This window comes from Diaphorina citri, unplaced genomic scaffold, assembly GCF_000475195.1.
Source record: "Diaphorina citri unplaced genomic scaffold, Diaci psyllid genome assembly version 1.1 scaffold814, whole genome shotgun sequence".
NCBI classification, from domain to species: Eukaryota; Metazoa; Arthropoda; class Insecta; order Hemiptera; family Psyllidae; genus Diaphorina; species Diaphorina citri.
This window is the reverse complement of record NW_007378246.1, coordinates 27726-48087: the sequence shown is the minus strand read 5'-3', so window position 1 is coordinate 48087 and position 20362 is coordinate 27726. Positions and strand designations below refer to the sequence as shown.

General features: G+C 37.6%; 2 protein-coding genes across 2 annotated transcripts; one reads left to right on the top strand and one right to left on the bottom strand.

Annotated features, from left to right (window-relative positions):
* Positions 1-531: 531 nt before the first annotated feature.
* Positions 532-19343, top strand: LOC103512246. Its single transcript, XM_026825771.1, has 13 exons — positions 532-807; positions 1899-2056; positions 8241-8658; positions 9714-10097; positions 10927-11054; positions 11666-11815; positions 12172-12376; positions 12959-13054; positions 13936-14017; positions 14497-14527; positions 14639-14804; positions 15355-15499; positions 18819-19343. The coding sequence occupies exons 1-13, from the start codon at positions 633-635 to the stop codon at positions 19108-19110; spliced, it is 2430 nt and encodes an 809-aa protein (XP_026681572.1). The 5' UTR covers positions 532-632; the 3' UTR covers positions 19111-19343.
* LOC103512244 (protein SFI1 homolog) lies at positions 2683-5655 on the bottom strand. Its single transcript, XM_008476993.3, has 3 exons — positions 5524-5655; positions 4367-5291; positions 2683-3955 (listed from the first exon to the last, which is right to left on the bottom strand). Exons 2-3 carry the CDS (start codon positions 5219-5221, stop codon positions 3242-3244), a joined length of 1569 nt encoding a protein of 522 aa, XP_008475215.2. The 5' UTR covers positions 5222-5291; positions 5524-5655; the 3' UTR covers positions 2683-3241.
* Positions 19344-20362: the final 1019 nt, after the last annotated feature.

Here is a 20362-nt window from a genome sequence, read left to right as displayed (position 1 = left end):
GATATTTAGTTGTTATTAAGTTAATCAGTTTTCCCCTCTTTGTATTTACACCTGGTTCCTTGGAAAAATAACAATAAACAAAAGGAAATAGAAATATTCCTACAAAATCGTTCATAAGTTCAACGAACTTTCGTAACCCGACATTTTCAAATATCAAAATTCTACGAATGCTCGGGAAGGAGGAATGTAAATCTTTGCAAATCCTCTTTGTTTTCCACCGTCGCTATAAGCAGGTAATAAAAGAATGGAAATCTTATATTGTATCGTTATGGTAAAGAGTTTGCTGACGTTTCTCAAGAATAATAGAAAGTAAAAAAACAATTTTGGTAAGGCTCAGGTGGTAGAATTTATCTATCTATCTTGAGATTGTATAGGTTCCTACTATCTTGAATTTCGCTACCGCTACAAATTCGCTACAGTTAGAAAGCTAGAAATGTACCTACAATCTTCAATTTTGTTTTCGTGTCATCCTGATATTCGTGGCGATACGATGAATGAGAATTAATATTCTCCTCCATGCCTATAGATGCAAAAATACTCATAGATACATATAAGAGTTGCAAAAATACTGTTTGCAATAATAAAAGCAAAAGTATAAAAATAAAAACTGAAGTAATAACAATAAAAAAAGTATGACAAATGAAAAATTAATTTCCTGCAAAATGGAGACGTTCAAAGTCAACAATACAGAGCAAATATCGTGCGCTCAAAACAGTATGACGAGTTTTCTTCATTTCTCCGCTCGGAGTCATGCTGTCGTTGTATTTCGAAAGGCATTCGAAAAGCAAAACGCCCATATGGAATCAGGTAATGCATATTTTAAGCAGAAAGTAAGTGCCTCGGCACTACTTGGCAGGTAATGCATATTTTAGACAGGAAAGTACTTCGGTGATATATCAACTGCTGACCCGGTAAATCAAAGGGCTATGGTTCGAGTCCTAACTGAAGTTCCGAAATGTGAAAATGTTGGGCTCTTTTGGTACAGAAACAGAATACAGAAAGGTGAATCTTACAGAAATGAAACGAAAGTTACGTGGGAAGGTTTTCGATTTTACGATGGTATACTCATTAATATTGTTTACCCAGGATCCTAGGAAATAGTTAAATAGTATAATGAACACAAAGAAAATCCTCTCTAGCATTAAAGTCCATACTACAAATGTTACAAACAAATACATACCTACATTTGTATCTTTTACACGTTTTACAGTTCAAACAGAAGTATGTAATACAAAGTTATAGTAATGTACTAATGTATTTGCTAGTCAACGTAAACAGTAATATTTGTAATTAATCATGTACTTCAAACGTAATACATAGTTAATAGTTTTGTACAATTACATCCTCGTTTCATACAATTTACTGACAGCACAAAGGAAGTCGTCATTCAGACTGCATAAATCTCCATACATCATTTCTGTGACATCGTTCAATCCTGTGTAGATAGGTAGCCTCGAGCTATCTATTTTCCACAACGTGGGTGCACCTACGAGGTAGCATTTCATACACGTATAAAAGTAGCGCTTCTAATATTGCACTGAAACTCGAAATTGGATTCTCTCGTGCATCCCCCTTTCTTTTCGATTTCCCAGCCATCGCAATCAGCAATCACGTATGCAAATAGTTCCAGGGCCGTATCCAGGATTTTGTCGAGGGGGAGGGGGGCCGAAAAAGTAATGGGGAAGCACCGCCCCCTGGTCCAAATTGCTCCAAAGGGTGGCTGCTCCAAATTTTCGAAGCCTGGCCTGCAATAATGGAGGAAAATCGAGCCCGTCCCCCCGCCCTAAATGCGGCCCTGAATAGTTCCACGTTGAGATATAACATTGGAGGACCATTTGTTTTAGCTGGAAATTCCTTTTGTTTTGTTTTAGCTGAATTCCCTTTTTTGTCTGTTTCAGCGCTGCAGATTCTGCAATGTCTGCATGATCTTCTGAATGAGGATGAGGCCCAGACTTCGGATATCTGGACGTCTTTGCCCTCAGGTCAAGATGATCATGTCTCGGGTCTACTCCAAACCTCCATGGCACTTATGAAGAGGCTTCTTGCTGACGCTCAGGTAAAGATCTATTAAAGTCACTTCAGAACGTTTCGATGTGGTCACTTAGGACCCTTAGGAGATCTTTACTGTTGTAGGGCCAGCCACTCACTATCAGGTAGACCTGACATTTGGACCTTTTCAGCCGTACCTGTCAGGTCTTCCTGATAGTGTGGGTGCTCATCAGGTGTCAGGTATATCCTGATCACCTGATCAGATGTACCTGTCAGATCTGCCTGATAGTGAATGGCTGGCCTTACGCTACTCGTATTTGAACTTTGGAGTACGTATTTGTCTCCTCAGTCTTCGGAGTTTTTTTTTTTTTTTATTTAAGTCTTGAGTTTAGAGGTCAAAGAAATTATTGTAGGATTGTATTATTTTAACCAAATTTCACGTCAAATCGCTCTTCTCTACTCAAAAGTAAAATCTTGAACATCTGTAGTCCTATCTCTGTAGGCTCCTGAGTCTTGATTATAGTGCCTGGAATACCTATCTTGATAGCTCAACATTTCTACTTCTTCTAGTTAAGATAAATATTTCAACGTCTGTCATCGAGGAATTAGAACAAAATAATAAATGAAAGTTGAGAAAAGAAATAAGAATCTGTGAAAGATTAAAGACACTAGACTAGACAAATTCCCAAGATGTAAATCCTGTGTTATGGAACGTAGATGGTAACATTTGATATGAAGGATTACATTTTACCACAAACATGAACAATATCAAGTGTCAAAAAATACTTGGAGTATAAAATTGCAACTTACATATATCAACACCATCTACAATATTTTACATGGATAAATCCACGGAGGTATATAAATACGGACCATGAAAAAAAAAAAATAATAAAAAATACAAATGGGTATCAGGGATATCCACAGTGGTATTATTTACCAAAAGCAACAACCGGAATCTGAATTCACAATTCAACTCCCATAACGAAATGGCCCTGACGTATCAAATTTCGTCTTGGATTTGTAAACCACAAACCTCTTCTAAATCTAGAAGGCAATCCAAGGGACATAGTTGTAGCTGTAGGTTTAAGGTTACTGTCCTGAAATTTATCATTTGGGTAAAAGCTTGAGGAAAAAATGTAAAGAACTATTCGTCTCATCCACTGTTTTTTCTTATTGGACGGTTGCTCAAGGCTTTATCCCAACCTAAACCTTCCATAGGTCAATGAGTTGTTATTTTCATTAGCCTCTCTTACAAAAGACATTTGTTGACAAACAGAAATTGAGGGATTTTCGGTTCATTTCGAGTAACATTAGAAGAAAAACGTCCTGACATCTGCAAAGGTCCTGGTTGTTTACTAGGTCTGTAAGTACTGGTACTTGTCACCGGTTGTGACGTCAGCGATAAGTGCACAACACTCTTCTTCAAATGAACAAAGTCGTCATTATAACGAACACAATGCTTCCATCTGGTAAAATATTTGAACAGAATCTTTTCATTTTGATATGAAGTTTCCATCACTTGTTCATTCTTCTGCACTATTTCATTGACACCTTTCACAAGAAATGAACGAAGTCCTTGTTTTAGAACGAAAGATTTGTGCAGTTCCATTGCCTGAGAATATCTAGACTTCCTTAATGTTTTCTTTTGTGTGTATTGAACCCAGGCATTGAAAGTTTTCCTCGTGAGCTGTTTGCTCCATTGTATTAGAGCTTGGGTGGTTTTATCTTTGTTCCTGTATTCAACCACTAGCTGTTGTCTCCAATAACTCAGATATATCTTCAGCTCCAATTTGTTCACATATTTCTTCACCTTCATAGACGTCAGTTTTCTGAGTGATCTTTCCCTCGAGTAATTTTTCCAAATATGAAGATATTTCATTTGCACAAGATCGCCATGGATGTCTTTGATTCTAGCTATTTTTTGATTCAAGACTTTGGAATTCTCTTGCTTCTTTCGCCAAATCTAAAATGCAAAGGAAAAGTAAATTAAAAACCGTCAAAAGTTTCATTTCTGACAAGGAGGAAAACACGACCTAAAATTAAAATTTTGATATTGTAATCACAAGAACGTTACAATGTAGTACCTTTTAAATCTTACATTTCCGTAATTTTCCCGAGGTACAGAAAACAATAAAAACATGGAACACTGGAAGTTGTAAAAAAGTAAAGTGTCTTGAGAGTTGAGGTTTGAATTAAGCCTTGACAAAGTGTCCTTTCTATTCCTTTCCCTCTCTAGTTGACGTGCCAGGTGTTTTTGTTAAAATGGATAACTTTACAATTATCCTGGGAAAAGACAAAAAAGAAAATGTTTTTCAACCGCATCCTCTACCCTTGTTCCCTTGTTTTATTTTAGCTCAGCATCTGAAAAAATTACCTCAAAAAGATGCTTGACAAAGATTTTATTAACTTCTCTTTGTTTCTGGACCAGAACTTGTCGTTCAGAATGTTTATCTCGCTCCCACTGTCTCCAGTTGAGGAAATCTCTACGCAATTGTATTCTCCTGTACACCATAGACAACTTTTTAATTTTCACATTTTCTTGGAACTGTATAATTAAATATTTTTTCCACTGTTCAAAGCACGCTTTACATAAATTTAAATTTCTAATTTGCATTAATTCGTTCATTCTCCGGTTCTTATACTTATTTAGATTGAATTCGCGGTACCAAGCGTTAAATATTTCAATTATTCTGAACTCAAGTGCTTTGATAACAAGAGCTCCCTGTTTACTTTTTTGTTCAACTACGGATTTCCATCGCGTCATTACTTTCCTGCACCAAATATTTCTGCTCATTCTATTGAGTTGTATCATTCGTGTTATCGTTTTCTGATAATCGCTGGAATAGTTTTTCCACCCAACAAAGCACAATGTCAATAATTTTCTTTGATAAAGCACCCTTAGTTGTTTACTTTTGACACGACAAGTTCTGACATGTTCACATTGCTTCCTCCAAGTGTGGAAGTTTTCCTGAAATATGCTGAGCAGATGTATGGTTTTTGCCTGCAACTTCATATGTTTCATTATTTTCCTCATCTCTAAATGCTGATTCCAACGTTGCCAAGATTCATTATATGTGGATAGTTGATATATCTTGTGCGCTAGAGCGTGACATTTTTTCTTTTCAATTTTCTGTTTAGTTTGACTCTTCCAGGATAGAAATATGTGTTTCATATCAGCATACTTTACATTTGACTCGGCCATTTTTAGTCTTTTCATAGCAGTTTGCATTGGAATGTACTTTATTAAAATGATATGAATGAAACGAGACAGGCGAGCATGACATTCTGCATCTGTGCATCTGAAATAGAAAAGAAAGCGTCATTTGTAATTAAATCATTTTTATTGCCATGTTTGCAATACGCTATAAATATTCAATTATTTTTTAGTACACTTTAGTACACTGGAAAATGGGATTGGTACTCTAGAGCGAAATCAATCTATCGATCGACCTTAGTCTGAGAAGCTGCAAGTTGATCAGAGTTTGATAGCAATGGTAATACCTACCAAGAACTTACATATTTCATACTTACCAAAATCTAGTTCCACAGGATTTGCAATTCTTCTTTTCGTGTACAGACTACGGACGACAAAAACACTCGTCTAATACACGAAAAAGTCAACAAAGAGGAAGTTTGGATTTTTCCGAATGACATTGAACTATTAGCGGCCAGTCATTATTCGCTATGTTCTGAGAAGGAAGAGTACCAATAGTTCAATACCACTAGAATAAATCAGACCGTCTTCATATTTTCTTTTGTATTGTAGCCAAAAAAAAAAAAAAAAAAAAAAAAAAAAAAACCAAAAAAGCCCCGCTTTTTTTAAAAAAAAAAAAAAATAGAAAAAAAAAAAAAAAAAAAAAAAAAAAAAAGATCCAAATAGCTCTGCCAAGCAAGCGAAAAATTTCCGTGCTCCAATGGGGCCATAAGCTGGACACTAATTTAAAACGGGACAAGGATGTACCTATAGGTGATTTGGGTATCATTTCACTATTGTTTGCGAAAAATCACGATCATATCCTCCATATCCTGTATGTAAATTAAAAGTAAAAGCATTACTCGATACACATGAATGTATTCATGATAAATACATGAATGAATGTATTCCTTCATGAATCTATTTCTCCGACTATTTATGTGTGAAAGTTTAGGTTGATTCTGTTATACATCAACAAACTTTTACGAACTTGTACGGTTTCGGCGGTGAAGCGTAAATATGTAGCTCAATATGTTATGTATTATCTTGAGACTATTGGAAGATAAAATACTCTTACATAGGATTTACTACGTAAAATTGTATTGATAATTGAGTTACCTTACAACCTTACATTATGTACCTACATACAAATATCTATGTATCTACTCGTATCTGCTTAATGCATAAAATTTTCACCCTTAAAAAAGTTTATATCACTGTAACTGTTAAGGTTTTTAGTGGCCAGGGCTTTCCCTCGTTTGGGGGAGAAATTACCCGCCTAGCGCCTGCTCACATTTAGCACACCTAGTCTGAGTGGGACCGTGAAAAGCTAGCAGCTTGTAATTGTCCAGATGATCACCCATCCGGATACCAACCACACACGACGTTTCTTAACTTCAGTGATCTGTGGGGAACAAGTGTAGTCCACTTGCTTTCGGCGAGGGCTCTAAAGCACCGAACTTATCCGAAAACGCAGCGAAAACATTCGCGCGGGAAAGGGGAAGAGTAAAATTTTCATTTCCTCCTGCTGGGGCTTCTTCCTCTCCCCTGCTGTTATCAGGATTGATAACAGGATGGGGTCGGGGGAGGAAGGTCTAATTGTTTTTTATTTATTTTGGCACTGAGTGGTGAGAGTACTTCAATCCCAAACAGGCTGTCATTTCCACATTTCCCTTCCGCTTTGTTTGAATCGATGCCAACAACCACTACTTTGCTTGTCTCGTAGAACAATTTTCTTCATTAAAAGTTTTCCACTGAGAATTCTCGACAAATTCTCCACCCATCCTTCCCGAAATTCTCCTCTCTCCTTATCAGCCCATCTATTCCACCTAAAAGTATCTGCCCCACCGACCCATATTGACTCCCTCCCTCCAAATACGTTTTTACTGCCATTCTCTATCCCGCCTTTATTTCGTTACAATGGAGATTTGGGAATTTTAGTTTTAGCTTGTACAAGTTGGTATGTCCCTTGTAGATAATTACTTACGTACATCTATCTTCTATTCCTCTACTAACAGTTTCTAGGTTGAATGTACATATGTATTTTGTCTGTTTCTGTGAGACAACAAAAGGTAGATACCTAAACTTTCTCTAGGTACTTATTTATGTCTGTATTTACTCTTAGGATTGTATATTCTATCTTTTTAAGGAAAGAAGAAGGATACCTACCTCTCTACTAAAAAAAATCTAGATTTTAGATATTGGTACAAGATGGAGAAATTCTCAAATCTCAGCAACACGTTATTGCTCTAGTTTTCTCACAAATGTAAATTATCGTTTTCTGGAAAGTAATTTTGAAGAAAAGCAAAATGAGAGGAAAGGAGAGAGAGAGAGGAAAATGAAGATTTATTTTCTACTCTTAAGGTTAAATAAGATGATGAAATAGGTACGTATTAAAGCTAGCTACGAGGTAAATGCTGAAGCTCGGGATAATAAATTCCTAATTGGATACTTTAGCTGGTACAATTGAGTACTTATACAAGCAGGAGAAATGCTACTGAATAGAAAGTAGTTCATGAAGGAGGGTGAAGGTAGTTACCAACCCGTAATAGATTATTTTTATTACCCCATTTTCTATCTCTACCTCACACGCTATCCGGTGGGAGGGGGTTGTTTGAGTGGTTATTTATTTCCACATGTCGAAGCTCGGAAAATTAAAAACAATTTTTCATAATGCATGAAAAACGTCGAAGATTAAAAAAATGTATTGTTTCGTGTTTTCAGTTGCTAACAACGGATCCATGAATTATTTATATATCTCCAACCTAATACTCGTGCACAACTGCACATGTAGCTAGAAAGCTAGAAGGGATAGATAGGTGGTAATGTTTTCCGATCGGATCTTGCAAAACTGACTAGCTTCTCTTGATTATTCAATTAATCATTAACTGTCCAATGTGGTAAATCAAAAATAGTCTGTGTTCAACTTGGTTTTTCGTCCACTCAAGTCAGCATTTCTATCACATTTCTACTCGTGAAAGGGACTTTTTAGTTTTATATTGACACCATGTATTGTATACTTATGTAATTTCTGTTCCATTATTTTGTTTTCCAGGCCAAATTCAAAAGAATGGTCGATGAAAATCGCCAACTCGTCACCAAGATCGACAATGACATTCACGTCGCCAACAAGAACATGAACTCCATACGTGAAGATCTCGCAGACACCAGTCGTCAAGTAGAAGACCATCTCGCCAAAGTCAGAACTGACCAAGAAGAAACCAAATCAACTCCCTCTGCGGAAGAAGAGGGATCCAAATCCAATTCTTCTGCCACCCCTGATGATGTACCCGAAGCCACTGCCACTAGTTCCAGTCCTGATAACGCACAAGCCAAAGATAATGGAGTGAGCAGTCCTACCACAGCCAAATCCAAGGGTGGCACTACCAATGCTATCAAATCCACCACGAGCAATGATTGTCTCATTAGACCATTCTCTCCACTCCCTGGGCCCAGTAGCAAATCAGATTATCGTGAGTTTCACTTATTTACTAACTGATATCTCTTTAACTTGTAAAATACCCATTCTTTAAAGGGCTAACAATAACACCTACTTTTCCCTTTTACCAGTTGACTTTCTAAAGGTTATACCACGACCCACGACTATGTCAGTACGCAGTCCCTACATAGGTACCACAATATTGGCGATGAAATCTAGATTAGTCATATTATGAATGCAAGGTAGAAGTGTAGAGATACTTTCTTCACTCTAGTCTTAGAACAAAGCAACAAAGCTCAAACTCATACATTTTTCTGGGAGAAACAAAATCTGCAATTTTAATTTCGTAAGTAAACTCGAGTTTCTTTCAAATTATAAAATTATTTCATCCTCGGATGGAGAGAAAAAGCTTTAGAAAACTACCACCATAAGTTAATTCCACAACTTTCGGTGTATAAATAATGCTAGTAAAATTCTTTCCCCCAAGAAAACCCCATTATTTGAGGTTGGAAAAACTTCCAGTTACCTAACTTTTGTTCAAACTTAATTAAAATTTCAGCGCGATAAAAAAGTACCTAGGTCTACTTTTACATCTGTTAGTTTGTTTGTTAAGGTTCCTACATGGTTCAAAGTTTGTTTGTTCCTTTCAAAAGTTTGTGGAACAAATTACAAAGTGTCTTTTATCTTCATCTTTCAGTCGATTCTTCATTTTCTGTATTTTGAAGTTTATAAATTACGAAAAGAAAAAAACTAGATCAAATCACTTTCCAGTTCCCACGATTTTTGTCCTTTGTTTGTTCGCCTGTAGGGAGTTCTTTACACTCCCCAATGTCATATTAGTCAGGTCGTACAGGCGAAACTCTTGACTAGATGATTAGAAGAAAGACAGTCAAAGTTCAACATGATCATTTCATAGAGAATTTACTAAGACATCAGAATTTGGAGTCGAAAAAAGTTCAAATCCTAGCAGTGACATGGAAAAGTAAGTAGGTATGGATGAAGGCCCAAAAAGGTTGTAAATATAGACATTAACAAAATGGGCAATTCGCAAAATTATGTTCAAATATTTCCTTTTCGTTTCATTTTCAGAATTTTCAAATCCTCCTGCAGGAAGCAGTATGGTCGCAAGCACATCATCCCTCGGTCTGGATTCTAGGAGCAAATGTACCAGCAGTAGTAATTCCTCTGCCAAACTCAAGCTGGAAAATGAGAAGCTCCGGTACGAGATGTCAGAGTTGAAGAAGCTCCTGTCAGCGGCCGGAGTGTCCTATCACAACAATGTGGACAGCAATATCAACCACGCCAATACCAATGGAAGTCGAATATCTCAGAGCTCAGTGGACTCTGCCAAGTACAACGGAGATGATGGTCTGAACAATGTGATAGGAACGCCAGGGTACAATGAGATGAGCGATGCAGACAAGGTCAAACTACTCGAAGAAGAACTGACGCACACCAAAGAAATTTTAGTTGGTAAGTAGACGAAACCAGTGAAAAGTACCTCAAACGTTGGTGGCAAGGCTTGACCTATACAAACAAACTGTAAAAATATACAAAGCTCAACAAAAGCATCTCAAAATATTAGCAGAAGTCAGAATTATAAGGAGAAAATATTAACATTACTCTCTGTTATCTGAATCGCTGTCATAATTAATGCATATTTCAAAAGGTTTTAGATTCTGAAAGTTTCAGATAATAATTAGAAAAATACGTTCATTATATTACTAATATTATTATCCAACTTTTAATTTTCAAGAACAAAACATAAGGAAAACTCGTGTCATAATCTTATAGGTACAAGTCTTATACGATGTTTTATGAGCAATGAGCACATAAGTTTAATGAGAATTCATACATAGCGTCCTATATTTCTTACTGAAAGTAATAATGAAACTTTTCTTGAAGTTTTATAGTACGAACCAGAAGCGACGAAAGGTAAAATACATTTGGAAAAGAGGGTCTTTTGTAAAAAATGTTTAACCTATAACTTCCAAATGGTTTGTCCAATTTTGATAAAGCTTAGCAAACATGTTCAACACTGAAAGAACATTTGTTCATTATGGCCTTGAGGGACACTTCTCCTGAGTAAGTTCATATCTGAGAGCACGGCATCGGCAGTGCACCAGGTCAAGTTCCAGTAGGTATATTCCTTTACCAATGATGTTGCTTTACCATTGACTAAATTGTACAACAACCAATAACAACCTCTAATACACCACTGCTGCGAAAAGTGACAGACATATACCTCGAGGCAAAACTTTCATTTTCTCACCTCTCGTATTTCTTGTCTTTCTTTCCCCAGGAATAAAAGCGGAGAGGAAAAAGTTGAAAACGGAAAAGTTTGATCTCCTGAACCAGATGAAACAACTGTACGCAACTTTGGAAGACAAAGAGAAAGAGTTGCGCGACTTCATTCGAAACTTTGAGCAAGTAAGAAACTTAGCAGTGTTGTATTTCAGACCTCTGCACCCTGCTCCTTCTGAGCAAGTAGGGAAGAGTGTTATATTTCAGACCTCTGGTGAACGAAGAACTACGGAGGAGAGGTACCCGAAGACTTAAGGTGTGTTCAAACATAGTCGATCCCGTCGATCGATATCGTTCGAGGTCGACTGAAACCGTACCTACACTGCCTCGACAACATAGATTGAGGAGCTGGGTGCAAAAAGGGAAATATGGATTTTTTGCCCTTTTTGCGTAAAACGGTCTTCCAGCGTTTGAACTGCAGTGATAACTTTTTTTTCGATGAGTTACAGCGTTTTTTGTAAACATACTTTTCAAGGCTTTAGATGAAAAATTGAAAACTTTAAAATTAAATATCTCAGTTTGATGATTTTCATTTATTGCCCTTTTTGCACCCAGCTTGGCGGGGCGGATCTTAATTTGATCAGTTTGAAGTAGAATACACCTTGTTTATACTGCCGAAATAAGACTGAAAAGTCCCTTTGTGTGTGCGTGAGGCCCCCGAAAAGTGAAGTAGAGGCCCACGTCAGTCTGGAACAATAAGCAATGCAATTTACAACCATTTTCTTATTCATTTCCAGCGGATGAGGGAAAACGAGGAGGTGTTATCTCAAGAGAGGAGTGAGCGGGAGAGGGAGCGATGGAGTTTACTGCGCCATGCCCGGGATGAAGCTGAGAGGTGTCTGAGTCTGGCTGCTCAACTGGACATTAAAGATCAACAACTTCTAGACGTAAGTATAGGCTTGAACTTAAGCTTCCTAAACGATCCTTCAATGGCCAACTGAAATTTATTACCTTGTATCTGCAATCTTACTTTGTAACTCTTATTATGTACTTATCTGCAGTTAGATTAATTCTCTTCATAGGGATATAAGGGACTCACAAAGTCTAGGAGAATCCAAGATCTCCCTGGTGAAATACCTTTAAAAAAATTGGACTCGAACTATGATGAAATGCCAAACAAGATTCTCAACAACTGATTTGTTTTCGCAACAACTCAACATCTTTTCAATTTCAACTAGGTGGTTAATCTTTCCACCTCACCCCTTTTCACTTTCTTCAACTAAAAGATGGTCCTCATTTCCAGACGCGGCGTCAACTGTCAGGCGGTGCCTCTTGTCTGTCGGATCAAGAAAGCGTTGCCTCCATGTCTCTAGGACGTGGCATCAATGGCACCACCCTAATAGCCGACAGAGGTTCCTGTAGCGCCGACTCTGGAGTGAGGGGGAGCTCAGATCGGGAATCTGCCGCCACCAGTACTGGAGGCAATTTGTCGGACTCTACCGCCGATGGTACGTTTAGCTTCTGGTGTGATACCTTCCCTCAATGTAGCTCTGAAATAGAATTCTTAGAAGCAATATACGGAGGCAACTTTCACATAAAAAAAAAAAACAAAACATTTACGAAATAATTTTAGAAGTAGCTTAAGTTTGATGCAGAATGCTTTTGGGGTCCCCGAACTGAAGAGAGATTACAGAACCAATAATGTCACAAATTGTGAGACAAATGGATTTGGATTTAGAGAGCTCAGAGCGCCTAGTTCGTAGATGGTTTTGGATGTAGATCTCTTAGACATGTTAGTCCATAGGTGGGGTATTAGGGAATGGCAATTTCGAGTTTTTTTTAGATCTCTTAGACATGTTAGTCCATAGGTGGGGTATTAGGGAATGGCAATTTCGAGTTTTTTTTTTTTTTTTTCTTCTTCAAGTTCTCAGAATACAATGCGCCTATTTTGTGCAGCCATAGCTCAGCATTTTCAGCAATATTACGAATATCTTCTAGAACGAGCATTTTTAGATACCCTCTAGCTGACGTCAAAATGCACTCCGTTTAGATTTGCTTGCACCAAAGCTTGGCCGTTACTTTTGTTTTAGGCACGCCTACCATCACTGTAGACCCCTCTTCTTGCAACGTAGACCTTGACTCTGTCTCCCTCATATCTTCCATAGCCAACTCTCACTTGTACCAATGTAAGTTGCTCTTTGTGATTCTATTCCTTTCTCGGGTATCATTATGAAACATGAAACTTTTTTCGACCATGGAAATTTGGAGATATCTGAAGACTGAGGCTAATTAGAGTGGATTGGGGTAGACAATTATTAGTTGGACAAAGTAGTTGTTCGTTTCCTTGAAAAATTCCCTAACTCTTTCTAGTGCATGCTATATTTCAAATACAAGAAGGACATACTAATTATGTACGTAACAAACTTCATTTGAAAACATTGTGGGATGTAGAAAAGGAAGACATGGAGAAAATCAAACAAACAACAGACGCGACTGTATCAAATGAAGGCAGGGATGCGACGAGGCCAAATACGGAAAATACGGCCAAATTGGGTGCCTCATATCTTCCATAGCCAACTCTCACTTGTACCAATGTAAGTTGCTCTTTGTGATTCTATTCCTTTCTCGGGTATCATTATGAAACTTTTTTCAGCCATGGAAATTTGGAGATATCTGAAGACTGGGGCTAATTAGAGTGGATTGGGGTAGACAATTATTAGTTGGACAAAGTAGTTGTTCGTTTCCTTGAGAAATTCCCTAACTCTTTCTAGTGCATGCTATATTTCAAATACAAGAGGGACATACTAATTATGTACGTAACAAACTTCATTTGAAAACATTGTGGGATGTAGAAAAGGAAGACATGGAGAAAATCAACCAAACAACAGACGCGACTGTATCAAATGAAGGCAGGGATGCGACGAGGCCAAATATGGACTTGGGTATAAGTGGCCATGACAGTATGTAAGTAACAAATTTCATTATTTTAAATTCTGTTTTAGCTATTACCAAAGTCCATTATTTGACATTGTTTTAGCTATTAACAAAACTTCATTATTTGTTTTAGCTATCACAACTCCGAGGGATTGCAGCAGTCCTTCCCTGTCACCACTAAATGTTCATTCGTTTGATGGAACCTCGCTCTCCAGGTAAGATCACAATGGTCGAAAGCAACCATTTTGTCTCATTTGCATCACTAATTTTGATAAGTTTTACAAAAAAAATGTTCACAATTAATATACATGAGAAAGAAAGAAACCCTTTTAGCCTTACTCCAAAAGAGTGGGGAAATTGTTCTTGCTTGGATCGGACTATTAAGGAATTTAAGGACTGGTACTTTCAGACATTTTACGTTTGACGCTAAAGATCGAGGGCATCTCTTCCTTCTTGATTTTCATCTCTCTTAAGGTGTGTCCACAGTCGAACGGCCGTCGATCGATGTCGACTGATCGGTCCACACTGCCTCGACAACATAGATTCACCTCGTCGATATCGACCATGGGTGACCTCAATGTCACCCTTGTTTCAGGTTTGAACATTGTTGGGAAAATACGTTTCAAGAGAATGATAAACTATTTTAACTACCTATCGACAGTTATTGTGGTTTAGAATAACTTTTGTGATTTAGAATTCGCGTGTCTTCCATGGGTGACCTCAATGTCACCCTTGTTTCAGGTTTGAACATTGTTGGGAAAATACGTTTCAAGAGAATGATAAACTATTTTAACTATTGACAGTTATTGTGGTTTAGAATCACTTTTGTGATTTAGAATTCGGGTGTCTCCATTTCTGAAACATTTTCTGCTTTTCAGGCTTTGGCTGTGAGAAGACATCAATGTGAGAACATTGATGCAGACCCTCTAGTGTGGACCAATCAGAGGTTTATCAAATGGGCCCGGAACATTGACTTGGGCGAATACGCTGATAATTTGAAAGGTAAGACAAAAATGTCCAGTCCATGCGTCAGATATCATGAAAGCTAGCAACTGGGGTTGAAAAGTCCTGGAGTTTTTGATTTAACATCACATCATTTTTGGAATGTAGAAGCGTAATGTCTGGAGAAAGGTTGTAGGAAAGATGAGACAGATACTTACCGTGGGACTTTTTGATTTTTCACTTGTAAAGAATTTAAGAAGTGACACCCCCTGGATTAATCTTCTTGGAGCCTAGGGTTATGGTCAGGAAACAATATTTCTTCACTCTGGGCTGAAAATCTGGAAATAGAATATCATAAAATCACAACTGCAGTTGTTTGTTTCCTTTTTATTTGCTATACGAATTCTCTTACAAGCACAATGAACGAAGAGCTGAATCCTCCTCGTCTAACTTCAGCTATTCTGCAGAAGTTTGTGTCGACTGAGGAGGAAACAGCTCAGGTCCATGGCATTTCTTTTCTGTATTTCTTCACGAGCTTCCAGCTTTAGGTAATCTTATTATTGATTGACAAGTTTGGATACATAATGTATTTTCTTCTTCTCTTCCACAGATAGCGGCGTCCATGGTGCTCTGGTTGTACTGGAGCCATCACTGAGTGGTGACACTATGGCTACGGCCCTGGGCATACCACCCTCCAAGACCATGATCCGACGACACCTCACAGCCGAATTGGAACAGCTCATACTACCTGCCAGGTAAATTATCCACTACAGATAGTCGATAGGATTTGAACATACTGATAGTCTGAATTTGTGAAGATTCATCTTGAAAAGAAGAGCACAAGTAGCAATACTCTTCCTGTGATGAATACCTATAAGTTACTAGTGTTTTTCTTTTCAAGATAGGATTTGGTTATCCTTATGTTTCTTCTGGTTCTAACGTGGAGATATCAGTAGGAATCTTTATTTTGACAACATTGATGATGAAATCTAAATGGTCACGCGATATAGCTTCGAAATAATCAAACAGGATGGGGTGGATCAGGATATCCGGATTCTGCTCTGTTTTTAGCACTGAACTGGGTTTCTATCTGTCTGATAGAATCTCGATTCTGTGCTGGTATCTTGGTACCTTGATATCTTTTCAATGAAATTTTCTTCTATCTCATGCCATTCTTTGACAGTTTCGGGAAAAAAATTCTTACGTGACAGACTCAACATAGAAACCGAAACACTTCTCCACCGTAGATGAAACACTACTGATGTGTTGTGTGTTGTTTCTGTTTTCATATGTTTCTTGCTCTCCTGTAGGTCCCTGTTGGAATTGCAGGCAATGTATACAGCTCGATAGTCGCATTCTGTGTTGTTTCGAAAAGTTACCAAAAGTTGAAATGATAATAAAAAAGAAGTTTTATTTTAATTTGTTGAAAACATAGATCAATTTATTTTGAGTGGCTCGTGAAGGAACGTTCGTTTAAGACCGTGTTTTTTTCCAAAACAGAACCCCAGAACTGAAAAAGTCTGTTTTTTGGACTCATTGAGTCAAAACGAGCGTTCTTCATGTGTATCACCCTCTATTAAAATTCAATTTATCAAAAATATTTTATGATTGTATTATCAAATTTAAGTCAATACAACAAAATTTAATTTTTCTATTTAAAATTTGTTCGATCATATTTTTTTTTTCTTTTCTTTCTTCTTTACTTGTAGCTTTATCCATATACCTACTTATCGTAGACTTTCTCTCTTTTTCGTTGGGAGAGACAAAAAGCGCATAGCCCTAGAAGGGAAGGAATGTTGGGTTTGGGAAAAAGAGAGAAAGATTCAAGGGAAGGCTTTTCTGTTAGCTTTTATCTCCGCCAATCAGAGTCACCACTTTATCGTTTATTTAAATAATGCACTTTTTGATCGAATTTCTTTTTGATTTCTTTCTTTTTCTCTAGATGTTTTCTAAACCTAACGTAAATGACGAATTGAAAGTACCTACATGTTCAAAATACACCTCATATTTTGCTTGCTTTTTTCTACATGGCCATCAAGTTATTATCTGGAAAATATTGAGAAAATTATGAAGATATATTTGTAAAAATATCTCAAAATTCCATTTTCAAGCAATCGGGTCATCTTACAAGGATGAGGACTCAATTCTCAATTTCCACAAGGGTGTTTTATTAAGCTGCAAACATGTAGGATTTGCTGCAACTTTTCTCATAACGCCTAACACTACCTTTCAGAGTGAAGCAGAGGACGAGAAAGATTATGAATCTGTTGTTGATTAGGTACCGATATTCAGGATTGACTTGTTGGAATCTTGGATTCACCCTCTTCAAGCAACTTGCAAAAGGCTGTGGCTGACAGTTCACAGTTTCTAACCGGTTCCAAGTAGATACCTACTTAAAATATTGGTAAGTAGACACTTAAGTAAGAGCATACTTACCTACCTCCATCCTATATATCCATGTGTTAAGCTGTCAGCTGTAAAGTCTGTGAAACAAAAGGAGAATCAACAATGGTAAGTTTGTTGATTGATTTCAAGTATGATTTGAATAGAAACCTGGTAAAAAGGTAAAAGCACAAGATTTCCTTCCTATTCCTAGCAAGAGGCAAGAGGAAGAGGCAAGGCAAAAGGAAAAGGCATTAAAGGCAAGACGAGAAAACAAAACACGGCCGGAGATTTTTTTAAATGCAACGTTGCCAAATTACCCTTATTGTCCGAAAAAAAACCTCCCGATTTAAAAAAAAAAAAAAAAACATCAACCATCAACTTCAAGCGGTAGCTGTTCCCAAATCCTGTCAACTCCCTGAAGTTAAGCAACGTCCTGAGCGGTTGGTATCTGAATGGGTGACTTCCTAAGCTGGAAAATCCAACGGTTTCGACACCTCACAGGGTTTCAATTTTTATGAACGCCGTACAATTATCATGATTATGCAATGTGCTAAGTACAAAGTATTAGTGGAGTGACTAATAATACTCTTGTGCTCCCAGCTACAAGACAGTTTTTAGACTTATTTATGTACCTAGGTAATTTACAGGTAAACAAACTAAAAGTGATATCTACCTATTTTATATACTGCCAAGACTTGGGACACTAATGTACCTACCAAAACTCCGAAAGGGTATTGAAGAGCTAGGTACCGAACAATATAGGTACCTACCTGAGATATCAACTTTACTTACTTTCTTTTAAATATTAAAAAAGGACTCAAGTTAATTTTTCTACCATTAAGTTTAATGCTCCAAAGACTCTGAACTAATGGATAATTTTATCGAGTAAAGTATTTAAATGTGGTTCTAATAAAGCATTAATTTTATTATAGTTAAAATAAGACATGATTTTTCAATAATAATAAAAATGCTGTCCGATCATGATTTTTTTCCCCCCAAGTACCTCTCTAGATATAGGTATTATAGGGATCTACCTATCAACTTTTGCTTTTAATAGTTTTACGTTACCTACCTAATAGGTAACAAACGCAATCCAAATGTGTAGGTAAGTACCTACCTAGATTGTTTGGGTTCAGGCTAAAAACATAATTCATTATATTATTTACAATGTAGCTATGTATTTTTAAATTTCACCATTAGTTTTGACTAAACTCGGAATTTCTCTAAGTACTACTTAGTATGCACATAACACACTTATTTCCTCAGATTTTAGATTGCACTACTTCCCTAACACATGTTTTTCTTTCCATTTCCCCTACAGTTTTCTACTTGGAAAACTTCACAGGTTTGTCTAGCATGATTTAATTTTAACATTAAAAAACGCATTCATGATTTCCTTTTAATAGGTATTAAAAAATGCAACAAAAATAACATGAAAGTCAATGTCAGTTCAATTTAGATACTCAAATTCAAAGAAAATTATGCCGAACAAATGGGGATACAATTTTAAATAATTCTGGGACCAATTAAGTACTTCTAAAACATACAGTACGTTCTGGTTTGTTTTATCTTGGTGTTCGCAAAAGAAAGTCCTATTTTCAGTTTATTCCTGAGGTATAAGCACTAAAAATAACTATGAATACAAAATTTATTATCTTTCCGTAAGATTTTCTGGTACAAAGCGTAACAAAATCCCCAACCTCTCTGTTTCCAGGGCTCCATCACACGAGTGCTAGGGTTTCACAAGCCCCGTCCAGCCGACACGAACAGCGTGCGAGAGGAAACCTCCAGCTGTATCGACGTCAACGTGATGGCCTCCCCTTCTACTTCCTCAGAGGGCAGTTTTAACGCGGCACTGCGGCCCGAGAGTCCGCAAAGTGTGACCGCAATTGCGACCATGCGGCGGAGGCCACCGCATAGGAGACATAGACGCGTGAAATCCATTGGGGATATTAGCGTGACGCCGGTAACACCAGTGTGAGTGGGACCGTGATTGTAACCGTGCCGTGGAGACCTACGCATACGGGATTTTCGTAGAAGCTTAACACAACCTTTAGGGTTGTATGCCCCTATACACCTAAGCCTCAGGGTGGGCTTTTTGTGTGTGCAGAGGGATAGGGGATATACTCATAGTCTGAGAGGCACGCAAATTCGCAAAGGTCATTAAATTTTTTGGAGTGACAAACCCCAATTTATAAGCCTAACCTTTATGAGGGGGGAGTGTGAGTGGGACCGTGATTGTAACCGTGCCGTGGAGACCTACGCATACGGGATTTTCGTAGAAGCTTAACACAACCTTTAGGGTTGTTTGACCCTATACACCTAAGCCTCAGAGTGGGCTTTTTGTGTGTGCAGAGGGATAGGGGATATACTCCTAGTCTGAGAGGCACGCAAATTCGCAAAGGTCATTAAATTTTTTGGAGTGACAAACCTTAATTTATAAACCAAACATTTATGAGGGGGGGAATAGCACGTAAGGTCCGTTTTCATGTATTGCATTGTGTATCAAGTGTACCGGGAGGTGCGCGACCGTCAAGAGTTCGAAGCGCCGCCCGGCCTATCTGAACACAAAAATAGATGGAGTTTCGGAAATAGCACGTAAGGTCCGTTTTCATGTATTGCATTGTGTATCAAGTGTACCGGGAGGTGCGCGACCGTCAAGAGTTCGAAGCGCCAGCCGGCCTATCTGAACACAAAAATAGATGGAGTTTTATGGTTTTTCGGCATTTTAAATAATACATGACAAAATCCACATCATTGGTTATCGAAGCAAATTAATAAACTCAAATTACATTATTAATAATGGCTCGAAGCTGATAATTTTGTCTAGTTGACAATATGTCGAGTATCACTGTTACTTTTAATCTTTGATTTGCAATAATATGTATTAGGTATGTAACGTCCAGCGTTGTACGAGGGCAAAAGATTCAGCATGTGTTTTGTTGCATGCAATTTGCAAATAGTAATTTAGCAATTTATTTCGTTCGAACGTGTGGCAACAATGTAGCAGGGTCGGACTGTTTGGTCCCACAAGAAAATGGGGAGCTTGAATTCGCAAAGGGATATTAGCCATAACCTATATTTCCAAGAAAAAAAAAAAAATGGGGGCGAAAGAACTTGGCGGAGTTTTTTTATGCCACGAATTGGTAACTTTTGGGGGGATCTCATAATTTTTTGTAGAATCTTAATTGGGTTGTAATTTGATGAAACCTAACCTAACGACTGTCCTATTT